The following is a 20,660-nucleotide window of genomic DNA, read 5'->3' on the forward strand; positions in this document are numbered from 1 at the left end:
CCCTGTTCCAGTTTCAGTGTTAGAATAAATCCCAGGGCAGATGATTACTGGGCAGAGCTCAGATGAGTCAGTCAGAGATACAGGATAACTTGAAGAGCAATGTGATGAATTCGTTTATTACAGGGAAATTTCTTCCATGTATTTGACTTTCTGTATAGAGAAAGTATATTGGCCTTGTGCCACTTGATGGGTAAACAATATCTTTGTTCTAAGAAGTAGTAGTTCTTTCCAGAATGACAGTTTATGGATCTTTTAAAGTTGCACTTGAGTAGTCTAGATAGTGACCGCAAATAGAGAGCTCACACCTTTGTTCTAGAAAGCTTAAGGTGCACTTCTATATATAATTATTACAATAAGAGAAAGCTATGATAGAATTTGGGTTGTACTTAAATATTCCATCAGGGTTCTGCCTGGATTTGGATACTCCGTGTTCATGGATTCAATGGTGATGCATGAGTCCATCCGTCAGGGGCATTAGTCTTCTGCTCCACAGCCCTTCCTCATCATAGAAGCTCAGTTCTGTCCTTCCAGATGGCCACTAATGGAAAATGCCCAGCTCTGGTTTCCGAGGCACTTTGTTGAGCAGGCTCAGAAAATGCACTATTGTTTCCATTAGAGGGAAGGCTGTCTTGAGGCCAACTGGCAGCAAAGTAGCTGGAGAACCTTAAAAGAAAATGGCCTTAATTTTAAAAACAATGTTTTAAAAGAGAGAATGTGGAAAGCATATTGCCACCAATTGAAGGAAACCAGATTTATTAAAACAAAAATCTTACCCACCCCCATTCCAAGTCGAAAGTATTTGTGTGTACTGTCTTCCAAATGTGTAATACACTGGGACTTTCTTAATGCAAATTAAGATGAAAAGTTGAGATTTACTTTTTTAGTGTTCCTTCCTCATGTGAAGTTTATGAAATGTTGTTTTTACACTAGTAATTACATTTACTCTGACTCTCTCACAGTTTCCCCCTGCCATCAAATTTAGACTTTCTAAACCTGAGAAGCCAAGTAAATAAAGAGAGAATTTGAAAATGTTTCTCAGACTTTATCACGTAGTAAATACAAAGCAGAGTTTCATCATCATTAATTTGTCTGAAACCTGACTCTTTAAAATGATTCAGCTGCATTTTAAGAAATCTGTGATTCCCTGTAGCCAGGCCATACTAGGAAGTCAGGGGATGAGTTTGTGGTGTTACCAGTATTTGGACAAATAGGTCAATTGGATACAGAACCCACCTCTGCAGCTCTTTTTTATTTTTTTATTTTTGATCAACTGTTAATTTCATTGATCTAGACTGCAGGCATACGCTATGGAAGGGATCTGCATTTGCAGCTCTTCACAGAGGCCGACCTCCCGAACTACCTGTAAATTATGGGAAGCCACCAAATGTGGGTAAGTAATATCCCATTAAAATATAAAGTGTTTTGGATTTTATTCGTATCTTTATTAGCATTTTCAGTTGAAACTTTTGTTATTAATCCAGACGCTACTTTAGGTTTTCATTTACATTTTTTGATGAGTTTCAAGATGAACTCATCCCAAAAGCTTTTAATTTATTCTACAAGTGTTTTGCTTCTTCCATCAGTCTCTTTCCATCAGTCTCTTTGCTCTCTTGCTTCCTAATTTTTAAATCTGTGTGCGCGCATGCCTGTATATACATAAATTATATTGTTGTCCCTCTGCCAACTGGTGGTGGATATCAGAGCCTGACTTGTCAGCATCCCTTTGGAGGAGAAATCAGTGATATGAAATCTGGATATGTTCTTGTTTGTTTAACCTATATATGCCAGTCCTTTGAACAGAGTTGGTCAGAAACCACATACAGGCAATTCCTTCTTCCAGGAATCTCAGCCAAAACACCAGTGCCTGGTTCTCGGGGAACACTTCTGCCTCAAGGATTGATTAGACAGATTAAGACAGAGCAAACTGCTTGTCACAGCTCCCTCAAAAAGAAGCTGAATCACAAAACTAAGAATCCAAGCATTGTGTCAGACTGAACAGTGCACACGTTAAGGAAAAATAACTTGTAAGACTATGTATAATAGCATCAACTGGTGGTTCCCACCATAACTATAAGACATGTAGGTATTGAACTGTTTAAGCCCTTTTCTACATGGGAGTGCTTTATAAGGTATATGGCTATAGTTATGTTGGTATATCTCCCCCCCAGCCCTCCGTGAAGATGCTTTTATTCTGATATAAACATTCCTTTTGTTGGTTTAGTACAAACACCTTCCCAAGTGATTTAAAAGGAATGCTTATACCAATACAAACCCTAATTTGGACACTCTTATTGTGATATAACTACATGGATTTACATTCACACCTTAGTCTGTGCTGAAAAAAACTTACTTACACTAGCCATTGTTACAGCAAATAAACCATCTTGATGGCTTGCTGGAGGACAAGCAGCTGCCCTCTGCGCACACCTTCTTTGTTATTTTATTGTTTTATTTTTCAGATGAGCACAGGCACACTTTTGTTGTCTACTGAGGAATCTGTTTGCTGTCACCCTCACTTCTTTCAAATAGAGCAAGTTGACAAATGAAACAGGGAAGACTTTCTAAGTTTCTTTAGCATCCAGTCCAATTATTATTGTTAATTTAAAATATCCCAAAAAAATGAGTGTTTTTTCTTTTTTGTCTGTCTTCCTGCTATCCTTGCCTTAGCCTTTTTGGAAATTTTCCCCTTCACCTTCTTAGTGGGTTTCTCTATCCTCTACCCAAAGCTAGGACCCTCCCATCTCGGATTATTTTGATTTTCTTCTTCATGTATAGTAGGATGCTTATTCTTTGTTCCTACTGTCCGCATCCATTTTTTGTGTTTCTGGTCTCCCTCCCAAACTTTTTCCTCCTTCATTTCCTAAAATCAACATTTGCTGAGAATGAAACTAACACAAATTACTTGATTCAACATAGATTCATAGATATTTAGGTCAGAAGGGACCGTTATGATCATCTAGTCTGACCTCCTGCACAACGCAAGCCACAGAATTTCACCCACCACTTCTGCAAAAAACCTCACACCTATATCTGTGCTATTGGAGTCCTGAAATCATAGTTGTGACTGAAACCCAGTCAGTGTTACTCTGCACAAGATGTGTGTCATATAAGTAACAGAATGACAGAACAGTAGTAATAATGAGACAAGGTGGGTGAGGTGATACCTTTTATTGGACCAACTTCTCTTGGTGGGAGAGAGAGAGAGAGATGCTTTTGAGTTTACACTTGAAGAAGACCTCTGTGTAAACTTGAAAGCTGCTCTCTCTCACCAACAGAAGTTGGTCCAATAAAAGATTTCACCTCACCTGCCTTGTGTCTCTAATATCCTGACAAATAATATGCAACAGTATAACATTTGTAAATTTTCCTTCTGTTGGCTAATAACTCATGTGTGACCCTGATAGTTAGAGGTCACAAAGGGATTATGGCTTTGTGTTACTTCTCTGCATTTGTTCTTTTAAACTAGCCTAGTAATGATAAAGCAACAGTTGTGTTAATGGATGGTTAATGGGTCTGATCTTAATCATTGCCATACAACTCTTATTGACGTAAATAGAAGTTATACATATGTAAAGGCTGCTGGACCACAACCTTAATTAGGTGATTCAGGTAATCAAAATACGGCTTGTTTTGGATAATTTGTATTATAATTCGTTAATCATAGTTAACAGGTCAAACTCGAGCCTTTCTTCATGGCTATTATGTCAAAGAGCTATATGTTACCTCTGTGACATAACAGTTGTAAAATGACTTTATGGTGGCAAAGAGCAGAATAGTTTTCTGTTTTTCATGGTTAATAATTCTTTGAATCTTTACTGCTTCATCTCTTGTCACTTCTGAACCCACCAAGATAAAACTGTGATGGTAGAAGCAGCTGTTATGTACATTTTCATTTATTATATAAATATTGATATGGTTACAGCTTAAAGGGTCTTTTCTGCTTTCCATTTGTATACATAACTGCTGTTAGGTGAGACAGGAAATGTAGTGTACAAGGTATATGTAAAAAACAAACTCCCTGAAACTTGGTTATAGTTGAACTATATGGTCACTTTGGGATATGATTTCACAACAATTCCCACTCCTCCCATTTCTGAACTGTTCGAAGTCTCTTCTTATATATAATGGGTTGTCTTGGGTATGATAGGTTGTAAGGTTTTTAAAGATGTCTTATTGTATGTTTATTAAGTACCAAGCAAACTTACAGCGCTGTATTCAGAGCATTCATTGAGTAATCTGCCATTCTTAATAGTTAAAAATCTTGTTGCTCAGAAGGCAAGATAAGTGTCAGTGTTACATACTTTGTAGAAAGAAAAGGAGTACTTGTGGCACCTTAGAGACGAACAAATTTATTTTGTGAGCTACAGCTTTTGTGAGCTACAGCTCACTTCGTCAGTGCATCCGATGAAGTGAGCTGTAGCTCACGAAAGCTTATGCTCTAATAAATTGGTTAGTCTCTAAGGTGCCACAAGTACTCCTTTTCTTTTTGCGAATACAGACTAATATGGCTGCTACTCTGATACTTTGTAGAATGGGCTGAATTCTGGTAAGCAAGCAGGTTAATATTTAAACCAGAAATGTTAAACTCCTGACTGCCGCTGTGACAGGTAGAGATGCTTCAGAATAAACATTTCATCTTAAAATTAACAAATTCCCCTTTCCCTCCATGTCCTCTTTATTTAAAAAAAAAATTCTAGTGGGTATGCTTGAGAAGAGAGCCTTCCAAATGTGAACTCATGTATTCCTGGCTTAAAGAGCTCAAAGTGAACTGGGGTACTTCACAGATCTTTTAAATAATAAGTTAAATTCTGAAGCCTAATATTGCTTTACGTGTCAAATTTCCAATAACATTGGCATATAATTGTTTGGTTTGTTTATGAAATTGTTGTGGTTGTGCATACAAATTATTTACACTTGAAGATAGATAAATAAGCAAAGGGCAGAAATAGCTGGTGTAAAAGTGTCCAGTATCATTTTCCCCTCAGTGAGTAATATTGACTTCAGTAGTAACTTAACTAAAGTCAATAGTTATGCAGAAATTTACTAACAGATATAATGCTACTTCTGTGGGACTGGTCATGGTTATCTCCTCATCCTTAGGGTGTGTGCTGCACAGTGCCTAGATCCTTTCCCTCCAGGTCAGGGGATTTGTGGGGAGTGAGGTAAGGCTGGGAATGATACAGATCATCATTTCTTTCCCCCACCAACCAACCAACAACTAGGAGAACTTGGGGAGGAAATGCACTAAAAGTACTGTATGTAGTGGAGTTGTGTGCTCCTACACACAGTGTGTTAGGAAACTCTTTGGTACAGGAGGAGGATGTATCTGGGGAATATACCAGCTACAGGAATCATGCTGCCAGACTCCAGCTAGGGGCTTATACCACAGAGATGTGGAGTTTCCTTGTTGACTCTCTGAGACCTGTGCTGATGTCCTCTCCCCCACTAACAATTTCCATAAGGACATCCCCATAGATATAAATGCTCTTTAGTCTGCCCCTTCAGGAGGGGGAAATTGAGGCCCCCCCTTGTGCCATCAAAATTGGGAGAGGGAGCCGTGAACTTTCTAGGGCTCCTGTGGGAATTATGGTGGAGGGAGGGTTGGGAGTTCTGACAGCCCTCTCAGGTGGCACAAACCTACTCCTAGGCACCTCTTACATCCTGCAGGAGACAGGCATCCTTCGTGCAAACATAAGGAGGCAGGCAGGCTTCCTTTCTCTGTCCCATGTTAGAACTGTTCTTAAAAAAAGTTACTGTTGAGCGTATGGATCAGTAATTTAAGGGTGAACATTATTACATAATCACTGTAAGTAGTACAAAAAAAATTAAACCAGAGAATTCATAGATTAACATCAATATACAAGAAACTCAATTGAATGTATGGAAATTCACTGTTAAGGTATCCAAACTACCTTAAGTCTGCCCACATAACAATGCTCTGAGAAAATCAGACACTCTGAAGATTTTACCTATCCATAAAAAAAGAACTTTGTCATATCGGTGACTACAAAGGCTACAATGCTCTATTCTTACAGTAGCTGTGCCAAGTTCAGCTCCTTTTTTGGCCATATGCACAGTCCACAAAAGTATTTTGCAAATATTTCACTAGACAAATAATGTACTGAAGGCAATTATTCCCCAACTCATTAAGAGCCCAGTCCCCTCATGTGTGGTGGTCCTAGTCTCCTTGCTAGATCAGGCCTTCTGATTGTGCAAGTTAGCCATGCAGGTTTCATGTCTCCATACAAAACGTCGTATGCCCAGATTATGAAATTACAGTGCTTACATGAAAAGAACAAATATTAATGTGATGACAAAGCACCACGCCTAGCATTGGAGACACGTATATATGGTGCTGACATTGGCGTTAATGTTCTGTGGCCCACGTTTTCAGTTCTCCACCCGTAAGGAAAGGATCCAAAGTAGTTCAAGTATTTGTACAATTGAGCAACTGTTTCTGTATTTTCAGATTTTTATGTTTCAACCATTAACTCTCAATTTCTTGGGGGTGTGTGTGTGTGTGTGTGTTTTTTTTTTTAATTGTGTTTATTTAAATAACATTCTTGTAGGGAATTTTACACTTAAGTTGCTAATGTGTGTTCTTGGCTTGGACCCTAGTTTAAGTATTTTTGTCTGGGAATTGGAATAATGTAAGTGTGTGTGTGTATCTATGCATTGAGGGGGTGGAGCTAGCTGTCAGGAAAAGCAAGAGAACAGCCACACCTAAAGTATGCTCCTCTAGTTTACAGGCAGTTTTTTCAGGTGGAAAGTTCATCAAAAGTTAATGCTGTTCCTTGGTAAGGGGAGGAGGGTTAATATACTCTGTGGATCAGAGAATTCTGTCTACACAGCCACAGAGCTAGCTATGCTGCCTTTGGGTGGGAGAGGAGAGCCAGGACATTCAGCTGATGGGTTGGCTTCTCCTTGGGATGTCCCAACATCTGTGAGTTAGAGTATAACTTCTCCATGGATCTACAAGCTCCGCGCACAAGGGAAGCTGTATTCTGGATTCCTTCTCTGAGAGAAGAATCCTCTCCTTCCTGAAGGGAGAATAACTCGGGTTATCTGTGGCATCAAACAGTTGATATTTTTGGGAGCATGGATCCCAATGTGTAAATGAATATTGTGGCTGCAATGGCAGTTAATAACAAGAAGATTTGCTGGCACCTATATGTCTAAGTGATGAATCATTTAAGCAGCTAGAAATTAAGCTCTTGCCCAAGAGAACACTGTAAGGAAGATTTTTTTTTTTTTTTTTAAAAGGGTGAACTGGATGTACTTATGTTCTGTCCATCATGCCATCTACAGTTAGAGAGAGTCCATCCTATGAAGGGGTTGCTACATGGAAATACAGTTTTAAAAGGTCCTCCCAGGAGAAAATAATTGTGGTCAGGTAGACTATTTGGCTGCTGTTATGCCCAATGTAGCATGAAGTAAAGCAACTAGTGAAATATGTTGCTAAAAAGGGCTGGTATGTTGCTAATTCTCTGTGTGGGAATCCCAGTTTTAAAGCTTTAGGCATTCTAAGCACAATAACATCATTGTACTAAAGGAACCAGCCTTCAGAAAGGCTTTTTGGAGAGTATGTGTTTGCGCATGTGTGCAATTCCTTGTTATATCTAAACTTGTTTTAATCTTCCACTGAAAGATGTGAGAGCTGGAATTGCATATTTTGGTTTGCAATTTACCTGAAAGAAGTAATTCACTGAAATATAAGAATATAGAAGACCACTCACAGCCTAATTTTTGTGTGTTTTGTGGTATGCGTGTGTTAATGTTGGCTGCTTTTTTTAAAAAAAATGGAAATCCAGTGTGCTGAACACTTCAGCTTTGCTAACTTCAGTACCATTGTCTTTTTGTTTAATGGTCCAATAATACTTGATATTTCTATAGCACTTTCTATTCAAAGATATCCAAGAACTCTACAAACATGAATATATTAAAGTTTCATGATCATCCACTTAAAGTAGGGAAGTAGTAGTATCTCCATGTTACATGTGGAGGCAGAGAGAAATTAAAGGCTCTTTCACGTGGTCAAGGTGTGAGCCAATTGCAAACCTGAGAATAAACCTAGGATTATAAGGGGGGAGATAAATGCCAGACTGTCATTGACTTTCAATTGGAGTTCAGCACCTCACTGCTGTTTGTGCCTTTGAAAATCTCCCTGATGGTTGTGTATAGCAAATGTGGAGGAGGGGAGGGGATGGTGCTAACATTTTCAAAATAAGTCACACAGATGCTTTTGAAAATTTTAACCTAACAAAATAAAGCATGTACTACTTTTCATAAAATAGGGCTTCTGGTGTATTTAATTTTAAAATTAATAGCATGGTGAGAAAAGGGTTGTGGAATTTATAGTACAGGAAAGATATTGTGTGTGTGAGCATATTTTGACACGTATGTGAAACTTCCTGGTTCATGCTACTCTTAAATCTTTTAAAACTTCTATGTTAAACAAAACTCTGGTGCAAAGCCGTTTTAAATCGCTGAAAGGCAAATACGTTGTTATCAATCATTTCATTTACAAAACCCAAGCACTGAAAAGCAAGGAAGAGTGGTCATGGTTAAAGGACTGCACCTTTATACTGGTATGACTGTGCCCACAATAGGGGGTTGTACTGCTTTAACTATATAGGTTTAGAAACTGATATAGTGAAAATAGTACAAAAACTGTGTGTAGGCAAGCCCTTCCTATGTATGTACAGCACCTAGCACAATAGAACCTCTATGCACTACGTAATGGGGGGAAAAAGATACACTAATAGTTAAGGACATAATTCTTACATTGCCTACTTAATAAACACAATGTTCCCAGGTACAGTTAAATGGAAAATATCAGTTAATATTTTGGCATAGTACTAACTGTTTCCTGAGAAGAAAGTTGAATATGTATTTTAATAGGTAAAGTGTAAGTTGATAGATGGTAAAATTATGTTACTTATATTGTGGACTTGTATTTGAGGGTGATCACTGTGTGTAATGTGCACTTACTATAGATAACTCTGAAGTAAAATGAATTCCATTTTTTATCACTAATGTCAAAACACTACTCATCTAGAAAAAAGTTGTCTGATATGAAATAAATATTTCTTTATACTTGAAAACAACGTTTTTGTTGTCTAGACAGTTTTCCTTTGTTTATTACCTTGCTTCTATGTGTTTGGGATTTGTAAATGATGAGATAGGCATGTATATATACGGTTGTATGCAGTGTTGTTGTAGCTGTGTTGGTCCCAAAGGGCATAAAGAGACAAGGTGGGTGAGGAGTATCTTGTATTGGACTAGCTAGTCAGTTAGCAACCTTAATTGGCTTCTGAAATGATGTATTTTTCCCCCCAGGTTTTATAAAAGTCTTTCATAATCTTTTGTGTACATAGCTAAAGGATGATAAAATTAAAAACAAATTATAAATGGGACAAACAGTTCACCAGATAATTAAACTAAAGGAGTGAGAGGCGCTAATAGTGGCTACAGAAGAGACCTTCGCCCTTCAACGGTCACTTGATAAGATACCCTATGAATTTAAGATTATGTCTATGCTGTAATTAAAAACTCATGGCTGGCTCGTGCCAGCTGATGCAGGCTCGTAGGGCTCATGTTAAGGGGAGGTTTCATTGCATTGTAGGCGTTTGGGCTTGGGCTGGAGCTTGGGCTCTGGCATCCTCCCACCTTGCAGTGTCCTAGAGCTCAGGGTCTAGTCTGTGCCCGAACAGCTACATTGCAATTAAACAGCCCCTTAGCCTGAGTCAGCTGGTACAGGCCAGCCATGGGTTTTTAATTGCATTGTAGACCATAGATTCCAAGGCTGGAAGGGACCGCTGTGATCATCTAGTCTGACCTCCTATATAACATAGGCCTTAAACTCCCCCAAAATAATTGGTAGAGCATATCTTTTAGAAAAACATACAATCTTGATTTTCAAAATTGTCAGTGATGGCGAATTCACCACAGCCCTTGGTAAATTTGTTCCAATTAAAGTCATTGTTAAAAATGTGTGTGTCTTATTTCCAGTCTGAATTTTTTTAGCTTTAACTTCCAGCCATTGGATTGTGTTATGCCTTTCTCTGCTAGTTGGAAAACCCATTGTCAAATATTTATTCCTTGTGTAGATACTTATAGACTATAATCAAGTCACCTCCTAAGCTCCTTGAGTCTGTCACTCTAAGGCGTGTTTTCTAATCCTTCAATTATTTTCATGGCTGTTCTCTGAACCCTCTCCAATTTATCTACATCCTTCTTAAATTATGAACACCAGAACTGGACATAGTATTCTAGCAGTAGTCACATCATTACCAAATACAGAGGTAAAATAAACTCTCTACTTCTACTCGAGATTCACCTGTTTATGCATCCTTTCTGGCCACAGCATCCTGTTGGGAGCTCTTTTTGAAGCCATTAGCCATGTATGCACAACAAAACCCTATCGAAGCTGTGATGACCAGACCTTTAGCTGGTGTAAGTTTGCCGATACTGATAGACACCAATTGAGTTTGTGGTCCTGAATGTTGGTTTAAAAAATATACTGAAAACAATAGGAAATAAAGCGCCAAACCCAGGATTGGAACTCTGATCACCGTTTGGTTCTACAGCCAGTGCCTGTTCCATTAGGCCACAGTGTTTCCCAGCCAAGTCACTCACCCTCTTGTTCCTTAGTTACCTCATCTTAAAAAAAAAAAAAAAAAAAAAAAAAAGGCCTAATAGTAGTGCTTTTTATTTATTTAGTATTTTATGTAAATAGAACTTGCAGTACTCTACCAAAGTGTTATTAGTTTGTCTAAAAAAAGACATTTGAAGTAATTTTGTGTGAGAGGCACTGATCTAGGGTAGTGGCTCTCAACCTTTCCAGACTACTGTACCCCTTTCACATGTCTGATTTGTATTGTGTACTTCAAGTTTCAACTTATTTAAATAACTATTTGCTCACAAAATCAGGCATAAAAATACAAAAGTGTCACAGCACACTATTACTGAAAAATTGCTTACTTTCTCATTTTTACCATATAATTATAAAATAAATCAATTGGACTATAAATATTGTACCTTCATTTCAGTGTATAGTATATGAAACAGTATAAGCAAGTCATTGTCTATATGAAATTTTAGTTTGTACTGACTTTACTAATGCTTTTTATGTAGCCTGTTGTGAAACTAGTCAAATATCCTGATGACTAGTTTCACAACAGGCTACATAAGTGGATGTATCCCCTGAAAGACCTCTGTGTATCCTCAGGGGTACATGTACCTCTGGTTGAGAACCATTGATGTAGGGGATAAGCTGTGGGGCTAACGCCTCTTAGATCAGGGCTATGTTCCCAGTTGCACCACAGATTTCCCATGTGTCTTTTTTTCTTTCTTTCTTTTTTTTTCAAGTCACTTAGGGAAACTGAGTAACAGAGATTCCATCTGGAAAATGGCCCTGTGCTCCTTCTCAGTAGGCTGTGGGAAATGTATGTGGAGAAGCCATTTTATTGGGTCCTGGAGGTAGCTCTTTTCACTTATGAAAAGTAGCCCAAGCCCGTTCAGAGGGTAATCATAAGTATTCTCTATCACCATATTCTCCATCACGTACTTCAATTACATCAATCATACTTTATTTTTAAATAACAGCACTCACTTTGAAAATTGCTTCTTGCTACTGTTTTGGTGTTTGTCTTAAAAGCGATTTATGGAATGTGGTAATTTTAAAAATTAAAAATAGGAGCATCCATTCAGCTTTAAGGTGGTAGCTTCTTAAAATGTGCAAGAGAGCCATTGTGAGTGCTCCTGTCTGCACAGGTATAAAGATCCCTTTTGTACTTTTTCTTGATCTTCAGGAATTTTTCTCTTATCTACAAAATGTAACTTAAGGGTGGGAAAATTCTCCCTGTGTTTGTTGCTTTAGTGTTGTTCATCTTTATTGATGAATTACATGTTGACTTGCCTACAGCATTAAACACAGTTGCTTCATTTTTACCATTGACCCTTTCTTATTCTTCTCAGAAAGCCAGTGGTGGTGACACAACTAAAAATTTATCTTAAGTTTCTCTTTCTGGTTCTCCACTTTTCATTTATCTGGGTCTGATTTTTGTTCATTCTTGTTTCTCTTTGATATTTCCATATGATTAATTTTTGCTTAATAACACAACTAAGCTGTTTCTTAGAAGAATGGTTGAATATGAGAAGCACAGAAAGGATTGTAATTATGGTCTGCAGCTTCCCCCCCCCCCCCCCCCGTCTGATTAAAAATATGCTGACTTTATTTTTATTTTTGTGCCTTAATTTTTGCCAGTGTGAGCTGTTGTTCTTATTATTTGCATTAGAATAACCCTCAGAGGCCTCAATCAGGATTGGGGTTCCATAGTACAAATGATGTACAGATATATGTAAAAAATGGGATAGTCAGTCTTAAAAAGCTGTAGAATCATACTTTCCTAACGTGATATATTTAAATTGACTTGAAACCCAGGCCAAACAAGGTCTTAGGAGATGATTGGGTTTTTTTGTTTTTTTCCCCCCCAGTAAATATAATTTCTGCCAAGCAATTAACTGGATATGGACGCTTCAACCATTTGTTCCCATCATCCAACTATCAACATATGAAGATGCACAAGAGGATTCTGGGGCACTTATCATCTGTATATTGTGTAGCATTTGACCGCAGTGGGAGGCGAATTTTCACAGTGAGTTTAAAAATTATAATATCTTGGATCACTGGATGTTTGTTTTTATTCTTTTTCTCTTGATGCCCTAAACAGCTTTTTCTGGCTTACAAAGAATGAACTTGTCATCCAGGAAGAAATAAAAACAAAGGTTATGAAAGGCTTAGAAATTAAACTCTTTCTACACTACCTCTCCCAGAATTTCCACCTTCCCAAGTTTAGAGTCTGTGTAGCATACTTGTTTTGTCTTTGTATTTTTTAGAACAGCTCACAGCATCAGTGGACAGGCAACTGAAACTATTGGTCAACTATCCACTTCCCTACATAGAACTATAGGAGAGTTGCTTACAGCTCAAAGCTCTGTGACTTGTATCAGTAAATATGTGTTATATTTACCAGCTTTTTGCTCACTGGTGCCAGATTCCTTTGATATTCTGGGGTTTGGAAATACTTCAGATGCGTCTTACTTGAGTGAGTTTGATTTGTTTTTAAATCGTCCACGGAAGTCCCTCACTAGCCTGCATTTTGCTAAGCTACACGCTTTGAAAAACTGGCAGTCTTTCCCTTATGTCTTATCTAAAAACTAGATAGTAGAGGCTGTAGTGAGGTCTCTTACTACTAAAGTTTCATTATTAAGGTTATCTAGCTTAAAAAAAATAACCTACTCTCATACATTTATTGGCATACTGTGAAGTATAAAAAAAACTAAACTGAAACAGTTAAAATAAATGAACAAAATATATTTTGTGATGTTATTCCTTGCCTTTTGTGTGTTCACTTGCTAATCCACAAGATTTGATAACAGTGTATCTTGCAGTTGTTAATGTGAATTTGTAAGGTTTTTATTGTACTTCCATGTTCAAAGGCAGCTTTTTCCCCCCACCATAGAAAAAACATATACATTATCAATACAAACCCTTCTGTTCTTATATTAATCTTCTTTCTCTTCTCTGCCTGTATTCCCAGCTACAATTACATGCAGTCATGTAATACATTTATCTCTGAAATTGTATTCACTTAAGTGGAATTAAATGTAAATCCCCATTACACTTCACATTATGTTCAATTGTGTTAGCATATTGGGTTATACTTTTAAAAATGTACTGGCAAGATTCTCTCCTGTGCTGAGCAGAGCTTTGGGGAGGCAGAGGCACAGACCTGGATACAACACAGTAACGCCCAGCAGAGAATTCTCCTGCACCAAGGGACTTTTCTGATGGGTATTAGTGTCTAGATTATGCTATCTCAGTGGTGTACAGGGCCATAAATTCTGCTGAGCCCTAAGTGTTTGGTTATGTTACAGTTTCTATCACAGGGGTTTTTTTGAGTGTAAAGTCAAGTCTTGCAGTCAGTATAATATGTAATGGTATTTGTTTAATCTGGGTAAAAAGGTGTTTAACAAATTCAGTATACCTGGGATTCACTGTACTTACATGTCAGAAGGATGAAAAAGAAGAGAAATCCTATTCACACTACCTTAAAGACCAAATTCAGTCCTGGTGAGCAGCTTTTTCTCCATTAGCTTTCATAGAACTACACCTGCTTATGATAGAACTGCATTTGGACCATTATTTCAAAGTGTGTCTATGTAAATTGTGTCATATGGGGTGATGTGGTTTGGATAAAGGCTTCATTGGCATGAGATTGGGATGGCCATGTCATTCCTGGATGGTGAGGCCATGAGCATGTTGTGTTGTCATAAAACCTTTTGTAGCACACAACACTAACCTATATTAAACTCTTTTAAAGAGTTTTTAAAACATCTTGTGGCTGTTTTTGTGTGTGTATCATTGCATCTCTAAATCTTGGTAAATCTCTAAATCTTACTCAGTTCAGGGGGAGCCAAGAGAACCATTTTAAAACCAACCAAATGAAAACCACCTCCCAACCTTAAATGCTTTTCTGTATATAAAAGTGTCATGATTTTAAAGTCCACAGTTTCTATCAGAACTAGAAGTGAGTCCTCTTCTAAGGGTTTGAAGCTCTTTTTCTACTGTTCGGAGGTGTGTGCAATATTGTTGGTCCTGTTTACAGAAGAGTTGAATGACCTTCGCTCCAGCTAGTCAGTGTAAGCTGTTGGTGTCCCATGACATTGCTGTGTATTGAAAAACTATCAGAGGTTCAGGGCTGAGTCTTATCCCAAGATCTTGGTTGGTGTAATTTGGTTGGAGAAATTCCACTTTTGAAGTTTCATTTAAAAAACTGAAGGTGTATGAAACGGCTCAAAGGCTGGAATGTTAGAATCCTGGTAGGGATGGATTATTGAGCAGAGATGCATGTTAAACGTATTTAGACAAAGGTTCATGTTAAACGTATCTATGACATAGCTCTGAAACTTCACATGGGTCTTTAGTCTATCAGATATGGATCATTTCCACAAATGTGATGTGTATATGATTTTATTACATAGAATAAATGAGTTCAAAATCTACGTGTTAGGTTCTTGTATGTTCCTCAGTTATTGCTGACCTGATAATATTGCAGAAGGTAATATTAACATTGGTAGTCTTCACTTTGTGTTCTATGTTCAGATAATTTTGTCATTTTAAAGAAATATTTAAAGTCCTGATCGTGCAAAGGCATCCACAAGCTAATCTCTTTCGCTCATTGGAGCCCTCCTGTAGTCATTTCTTACAGTCATGGCCCAGCGACTGTTGTGTTTTTGTTTTGGATGCTCGTCTGTCTAAAATGTATGGAAATATCTTTGCCTGATCTTTGTGTTTGTGTAACATTAGGGCTCAGATGATTGTTTGGTGAAAATTTGGGCTACAGATGACGGTCGTCTGCTCTCAACGTTGCGAGGACACTCAGCTGAAATTTCTGACATGGCTGTTAACTATGAAAACACATTGCTGGCTGCAGGCAGCTGTGATAAGGTAGTCAGAGTATGGTGTCTACGAACCTGTGCACCAGTTGCAGTGCTGCAGGGCCATTCAGCTTCCATTACGTCCATACAGGTAAGGGGTAACACTTGCTCCAGATTCCCAAGTGACTTTTAAAATGGTGGGGAAGAGTATGGAGTAGCAATGGGAAGCAGACCTCTTTCACATCTAAGTCGGCAGTTCAGATCTGCCTCCGCTTGAGTGACCTAAAGTTGTTGCTATGTAACCACTTTTCTGTGGTTTGTGTAAAATCCATAGATTGGTGTAGTTCCTAGTGATCAGGTATCTCAAAGGCTGTCATCACAACTGTTACCCTTTTGGCAGTCTGCACAGAGGGCTGTGACTGAATGGACGCTCCTAGAGATTTATTTACTTTTTCAAAAAATATCTGTTTGCTAAAAGTTTTTTATTGCAGATCACTTGCATTTGATTTGCAAATATCTGGAAACTCTGGCATAAGTAGACAGAGGACAGTATAACTGCAGTGGTGTGGCACATGCAAGTGTGGATAAGGGACAAAACTGAAATAGCATGGCCACTGTGTGCAAACTGCTCTAGTAGTACTTACACTGTTACATCCTCAGTTACGTTACAAGCAGTTCCATTCTGTAGTGGCAGTGTAGTCTGTAATAGCTGGTGAAATCATGTTACATTGTTGTAGTTGGCACCACGTTTAAACCAAGTTCAGACACAGTTCCCTAATATGGGAGAGGCACAGTGCAGACTGAGCCTTATGCTACTGGGTTATAAATGGAAACAACTAATTTGATACAATTTCATGTAGGTGGATGTTGAAAGGAGCACATAAATATGAGCACATAATTTGAAAACTGGAATTCATTCAGGATTTTATTCAGTAACTCTTGGATGTTTCAGAACTCTGTCCAAAGAAAGTTAGTTTTACTTCTGAGTTAATGGTTCTCATTTAAAATGCTTGACTTTTTTCGCCATGTTATAATGAATCATAAAATATGTAGCTCCTTTGGAGGTTTACATACACAAACAGACTAGAAAAACTGGTTGTAATAGCTTTCTGTGACATTCTTATACAAGTTTACAATTTCTGTAAAGTACGCTGTTTTAAATTGGTTTTATTGTTTATAAGCAGAGCTTAAGCAATTTGAGATACTTAGTTGCAAGAGCATTAAACTTCCTATCCAGACTGTGTCACCAAAGACAAACCCATAGCCACAGGGTGACACCCTGGTGAAAAGTACCATCCTTCTCCCCCTCCCCCCCCCCCCAAAAAAAAAAAAAAAAAACAAAAAACAAAAAACCCAACAACCAAAAAAAAATCCAAAAAATGACCTGCTGGGAAGTGTGAGGGTGCTCAAATTCCTGCCAGGCTGCTATCCTGGATCATACTGGATCCAATGTCCAGTTTTCTATCAGTCTCTGCTAATATGTGTCAGATAATACTCAGCTGCTGGATAGGAGGAGCATTCTCTCACCTTGTTCTGTAGGAAAGGAAGGTCTAGGCTACTCTCACCTTCTCCCAGCCTTCTAGCTTCTGCATGGCAGAATGAGTGCCTTTGCTACTCAAAACATACACATGCTCCACTCCCTTTGTTTGATTTTTATGGAAGCTTACATTCTGAAGAAATGCATGTTAGTCTTTTTGTTCACTCAGAGAAAGTTCATACTTTCAGTGGCAAGTTGCTTCTTTTCATAAGATACCTGTATTTAAGAGGGTAGGGAAGTCAGCTGATTTAACTGCCATAACTGTATTTTTAGTTTTCTCCAGCAAGAAAAGGAATAACCCGATACCTCACTTCTACTGGTGCTGATGGAGCAATCTGTTTCTGGCAGTGGCATGCCAATACAATTAAATTCAAGTAAGCTCATTTTGGTGTTTATAATTATTCCAGTTATAAATTTGAACTTGATCTGCAAGTGGGTCCTTGATGTCATTCCCCAGTGCCTGATTGCCATACTGGTCTAATGGACCGTGTGGAGTCTGAGAAGTGGAGTGGTGGGTAGCCATATAAGCCTTTGCAGCTATCTTAGGGGGTGTCCTTTCTCGTCGTGTGTTATGACTTCCACAGGGCTGCAAAGGATAGATCCCTGAGTTCTTTGCTTTATGCTTTTCAAGCAATAGTTGTGGGATGTCTGCCTCACTTTTAGGCCCAAGACCTGTACGTTTAGTCCCAAATTCTTCTCTAAAATGTGCAGGAATGCAAATTCCATTAACTTTAATTGGAGATGTAAACATCTTTAGATAGAATTTCATCCCTAAAAAGTGTGGGTTTGATGACATGCTACAGCACGGGTGGGGAAACTTTTTGGCCAGAGGGCCACATCAGGGTTCCAAAAATGTGTGGAGGGCCAGGAAGAGAAGGCTGTGCCAACCCCCCTGCTCCTTGTCCCCTGACCGCCACCTCCCTGGACTCCACCCTCTGTCCAACCCCTCATGATCCCTGTCTCCTGACTGCCCCGATCCCTATCTACAACCTGACAGGGCCCCCGGGACTCTCACGCCTTTCCAACCCCCCCGTCCCCTGACCGCCTCCTCCCTCCCCTAACCTCTGCCCCATCCAACTGCCCCCAACTCCCTGTCCCCTGACTGCCCCCCGGAACCCCCTGCCTCTTATCCAACAGCCCCGGTCCCCACCCCCTTACCATGCCTCTCAGAGCAGCATGTCTGGCAGCTGTGCCGCCCCAGCCGGAGCCAGCCATGCTGCTGCGCTGCCGGCAGAAGCTCGCAGCCCCGCCACCCAAAGCATTGGCGGCACAGCGAGCTGAGGCTGCGGGGGAAGGGGAGGGCTAGCCTCCCCGGCTGGGAGCTTAAGGGCCTGGCAGGACAGTCCCGCGGGCTGTAGTTTGCCCACCTCTGTGCTTCAGGATGATGGCTTGTCAGTTTCTATTTTAAGTGTTTGGCTTTTTGAATATAAACAAATTTAAATAGGTTAAAAGATCTTTTTAACTCTCAAAAGTAGAAAGCACGGGTTACTTTTTTATTAAACTGATTTTAAGTGTATGCATCTGATGGCAAACTTCAAGTTCCAAATTCTGTAATAAAAGAACTTAAAATGAAAACACTGACCTTAACTTTAACCACTGAGTTACTCTGATACTGCTCTTCTTAGGGGACATGAAGATAAGGTCATAAAATTAAAATTGTCATGTTATTTTCTTGCATTTAGGGATCGCCCCGTGAAATTTGCTGAGAGATCCAGGCCTGGAGTTCAGATATCTTGTTCATCTTTCAGCTCTGGTATGTATAGAAGTCAAGAAATAGCACTTCAGTTTTACTTTGTATGTGTATATATGTATGTATGTACATATAAAAAAAGAAGTTTAGCTTTAAAACAATCTCTGGTCCTCTATAGCTACTGAAAAATAATAAAGACAATATATCTGGGAATACATTGATATTCTATAGAAGAAAGTTTGCTAATGATTTAAGATTTTTTTTTGGAAACAAAGTGATTTGAATTAAATGTTCAATGGCAATTTGTACATTTAAATTGACTAATTCTTCAGTAGGAAAGATGATTAGGTTAGTTTTGCCCTCATGTGGAAAGTGGGGACATATATAACTGGGAAGCATTAATTTTTTGTATGCTCAAATCACGAAGTCCATATTTAGACATAACTCCTATTGACTTCAGAGGAAACTTTGCTTCAGCATGGTGGCTGGTAGAAAGGAAGCTCCATTTCCTTTTAAATTTATCTTAATATTAAACTTTTTATTGCAGTATAATGTAAAGGAATTACTATTTAGATCCTGTCTGTGACATTGGTAGTGTTTTAAAACTGAGTCAATCTCTAACTCATTCCTGGATTAGGGTCCAGGATTTTCTAATTTTTTTTTTTTTTTTTTTTAAATAAAATATGTTTCCAAACTGGGAAGTCATGTTGTTCTCAGCCTATATTTCTTGCTGCTGTTGTGTTCATGGCTTTGTCCAACTTTTTGTGGTTCAAAAGAAAATCTGGATATATTTTTTTATCTTCTGTTCCCTTTTTAAAATCTTTATACTTTTAAAGAGTTAAAGTTGCATTCTATAAACTTAAAATTGGATAGATAACAATTTGATATTGAAAAGATCATGTGTGTTCCCTATGATTGATATCCTAGGCAGAGCTGGGAGCACTGCCTACTATTATGGTAGTCTGACACTTCCCATTATAACATCCGTTTTATTTTTCTGTTTCTTATAACTTTGCTAAACTTTAAATTTTCTGTTCTTGGGTGTTTTTAAATTTCAGCCAAAATAGTTAATCTGTTTCTGAGAATGAAACTGGGGAAAAATACAGTATTTTGCCCATGTAAAAAAATTCTGGTGACTTTGGGCTTGCCTGCACTGGCAATTAACAGTGCTGCAACTTTCTCGCTCAGGGGTGTGAAAAAACACCCTCTTGAGCGCAGCAAGTTTCAGCACTGTAAAGCGCCAGTGTTAAGTGTGCCCCAGCGCTGGGAGCTGCGCCCCTCATGGAGGTGGTTTTTCTAGAGCGCTGGGAGAGCTCTCTCCCAACGCTGCGCCGTGACCACACAAGGCACGTTAAAGTGCTGCTAGTGTAGACTAGCCCTTTTTTTGTTGGAAAGCTTTCTCCTGCCCCTCCATGCTTTGGAGCACAGACTTGAAATTTAGCAGGAGGTGTGGTCTCTGTGTCAGAGCTGTTCCTTTTGCTATCCTGTGAAAATCTGCCCAAATTAGGCCAAATCTGGGAGGGGAAGTATATGATTTAGGTAATTAGACTGTATCATCATGCAGATGCACAAAGGGCTGAATTTAAGTTGTACAAGCTTCCTTAATTTGGGCATTTCCTAACTTTTGAGTCCTTGACTTTGCATCCTGAATAATGTTCTTTTGACGTTTTTTGTATGTAATAGTTTGTCATGTAACATAGATGATATTGTAGATTATAAGTAACCAAACTAATCGCAAAGTGTCAGGGACTTGGTTCAATAATACTTTAGTCACAGGGCCATTTTTTGTGGTAATGTATGTTTTTGTGTTACACTGTCTTTGAAGAGATATAGTCTATTTCCCTGTTTTGTTCCAGCCTTGTAATCTGCAAGAGAGAGGATATCTTACTGTGGTACTTACCTACAGAGTGAAACGAAATCATTTACCTGTAATTATCTTCATCTGAAATTGCTAGCCTGTTTCAGGTCCACACTAACCATGCCATTTCC

At 38.6% G+C, this 20,660-nt stretch overlaps 1 protein-coding gene across 4 annotated transcripts in view; it reads left to right on the forward strand.

Annotated features, from left to right (window-relative positions):
• The window catches only part of BRWD3 (bromodomain and WD repeat domain containing 3), an 88,556-nt gene that overhangs the window by 11,362 nt on the left and 56,534 nt on the right, over window positions 1-20,660 (forward strand). For all 4 annotated transcript variants that reach the window (XM_073360928.1, XM_073360930.1, XM_073360929.1 and 1 more), the window contains 5 exons: window positions 1,292-1,390; window positions 12,499-12,659; window positions 15,374-15,595; window positions 17,255-17,355; window positions 18,664-18,734. In XM_073360928.1, coding sequence (XP_073217029.1) covers window positions 1,292-1,390; window positions 12,499-12,659; window positions 15,374-15,595; window positions 17,255-17,355; window positions 18,664-18,734 — 654 coding nt within the window. The remainder of the gene's footprint in view (window positions 1-1,291; window positions 1,391-12,498; window positions 12,660-15,373; window positions 15,596-17,254; window positions 17,356-18,663; window positions 18,735-20,660) is intronic.

This window comes from Lepidochelys kempii, chromosome 9 (genome assembly GCF_965140265.1).
Source record: "Lepidochelys kempii isolate rLepKem1 chromosome 9, rLepKem1.hap2, whole genome shotgun sequence".
Classification (NCBI taxonomy): Eukaryota; Metazoa; Chordata; order Testudines; family Cheloniidae; genus Lepidochelys; species Lepidochelys kempii.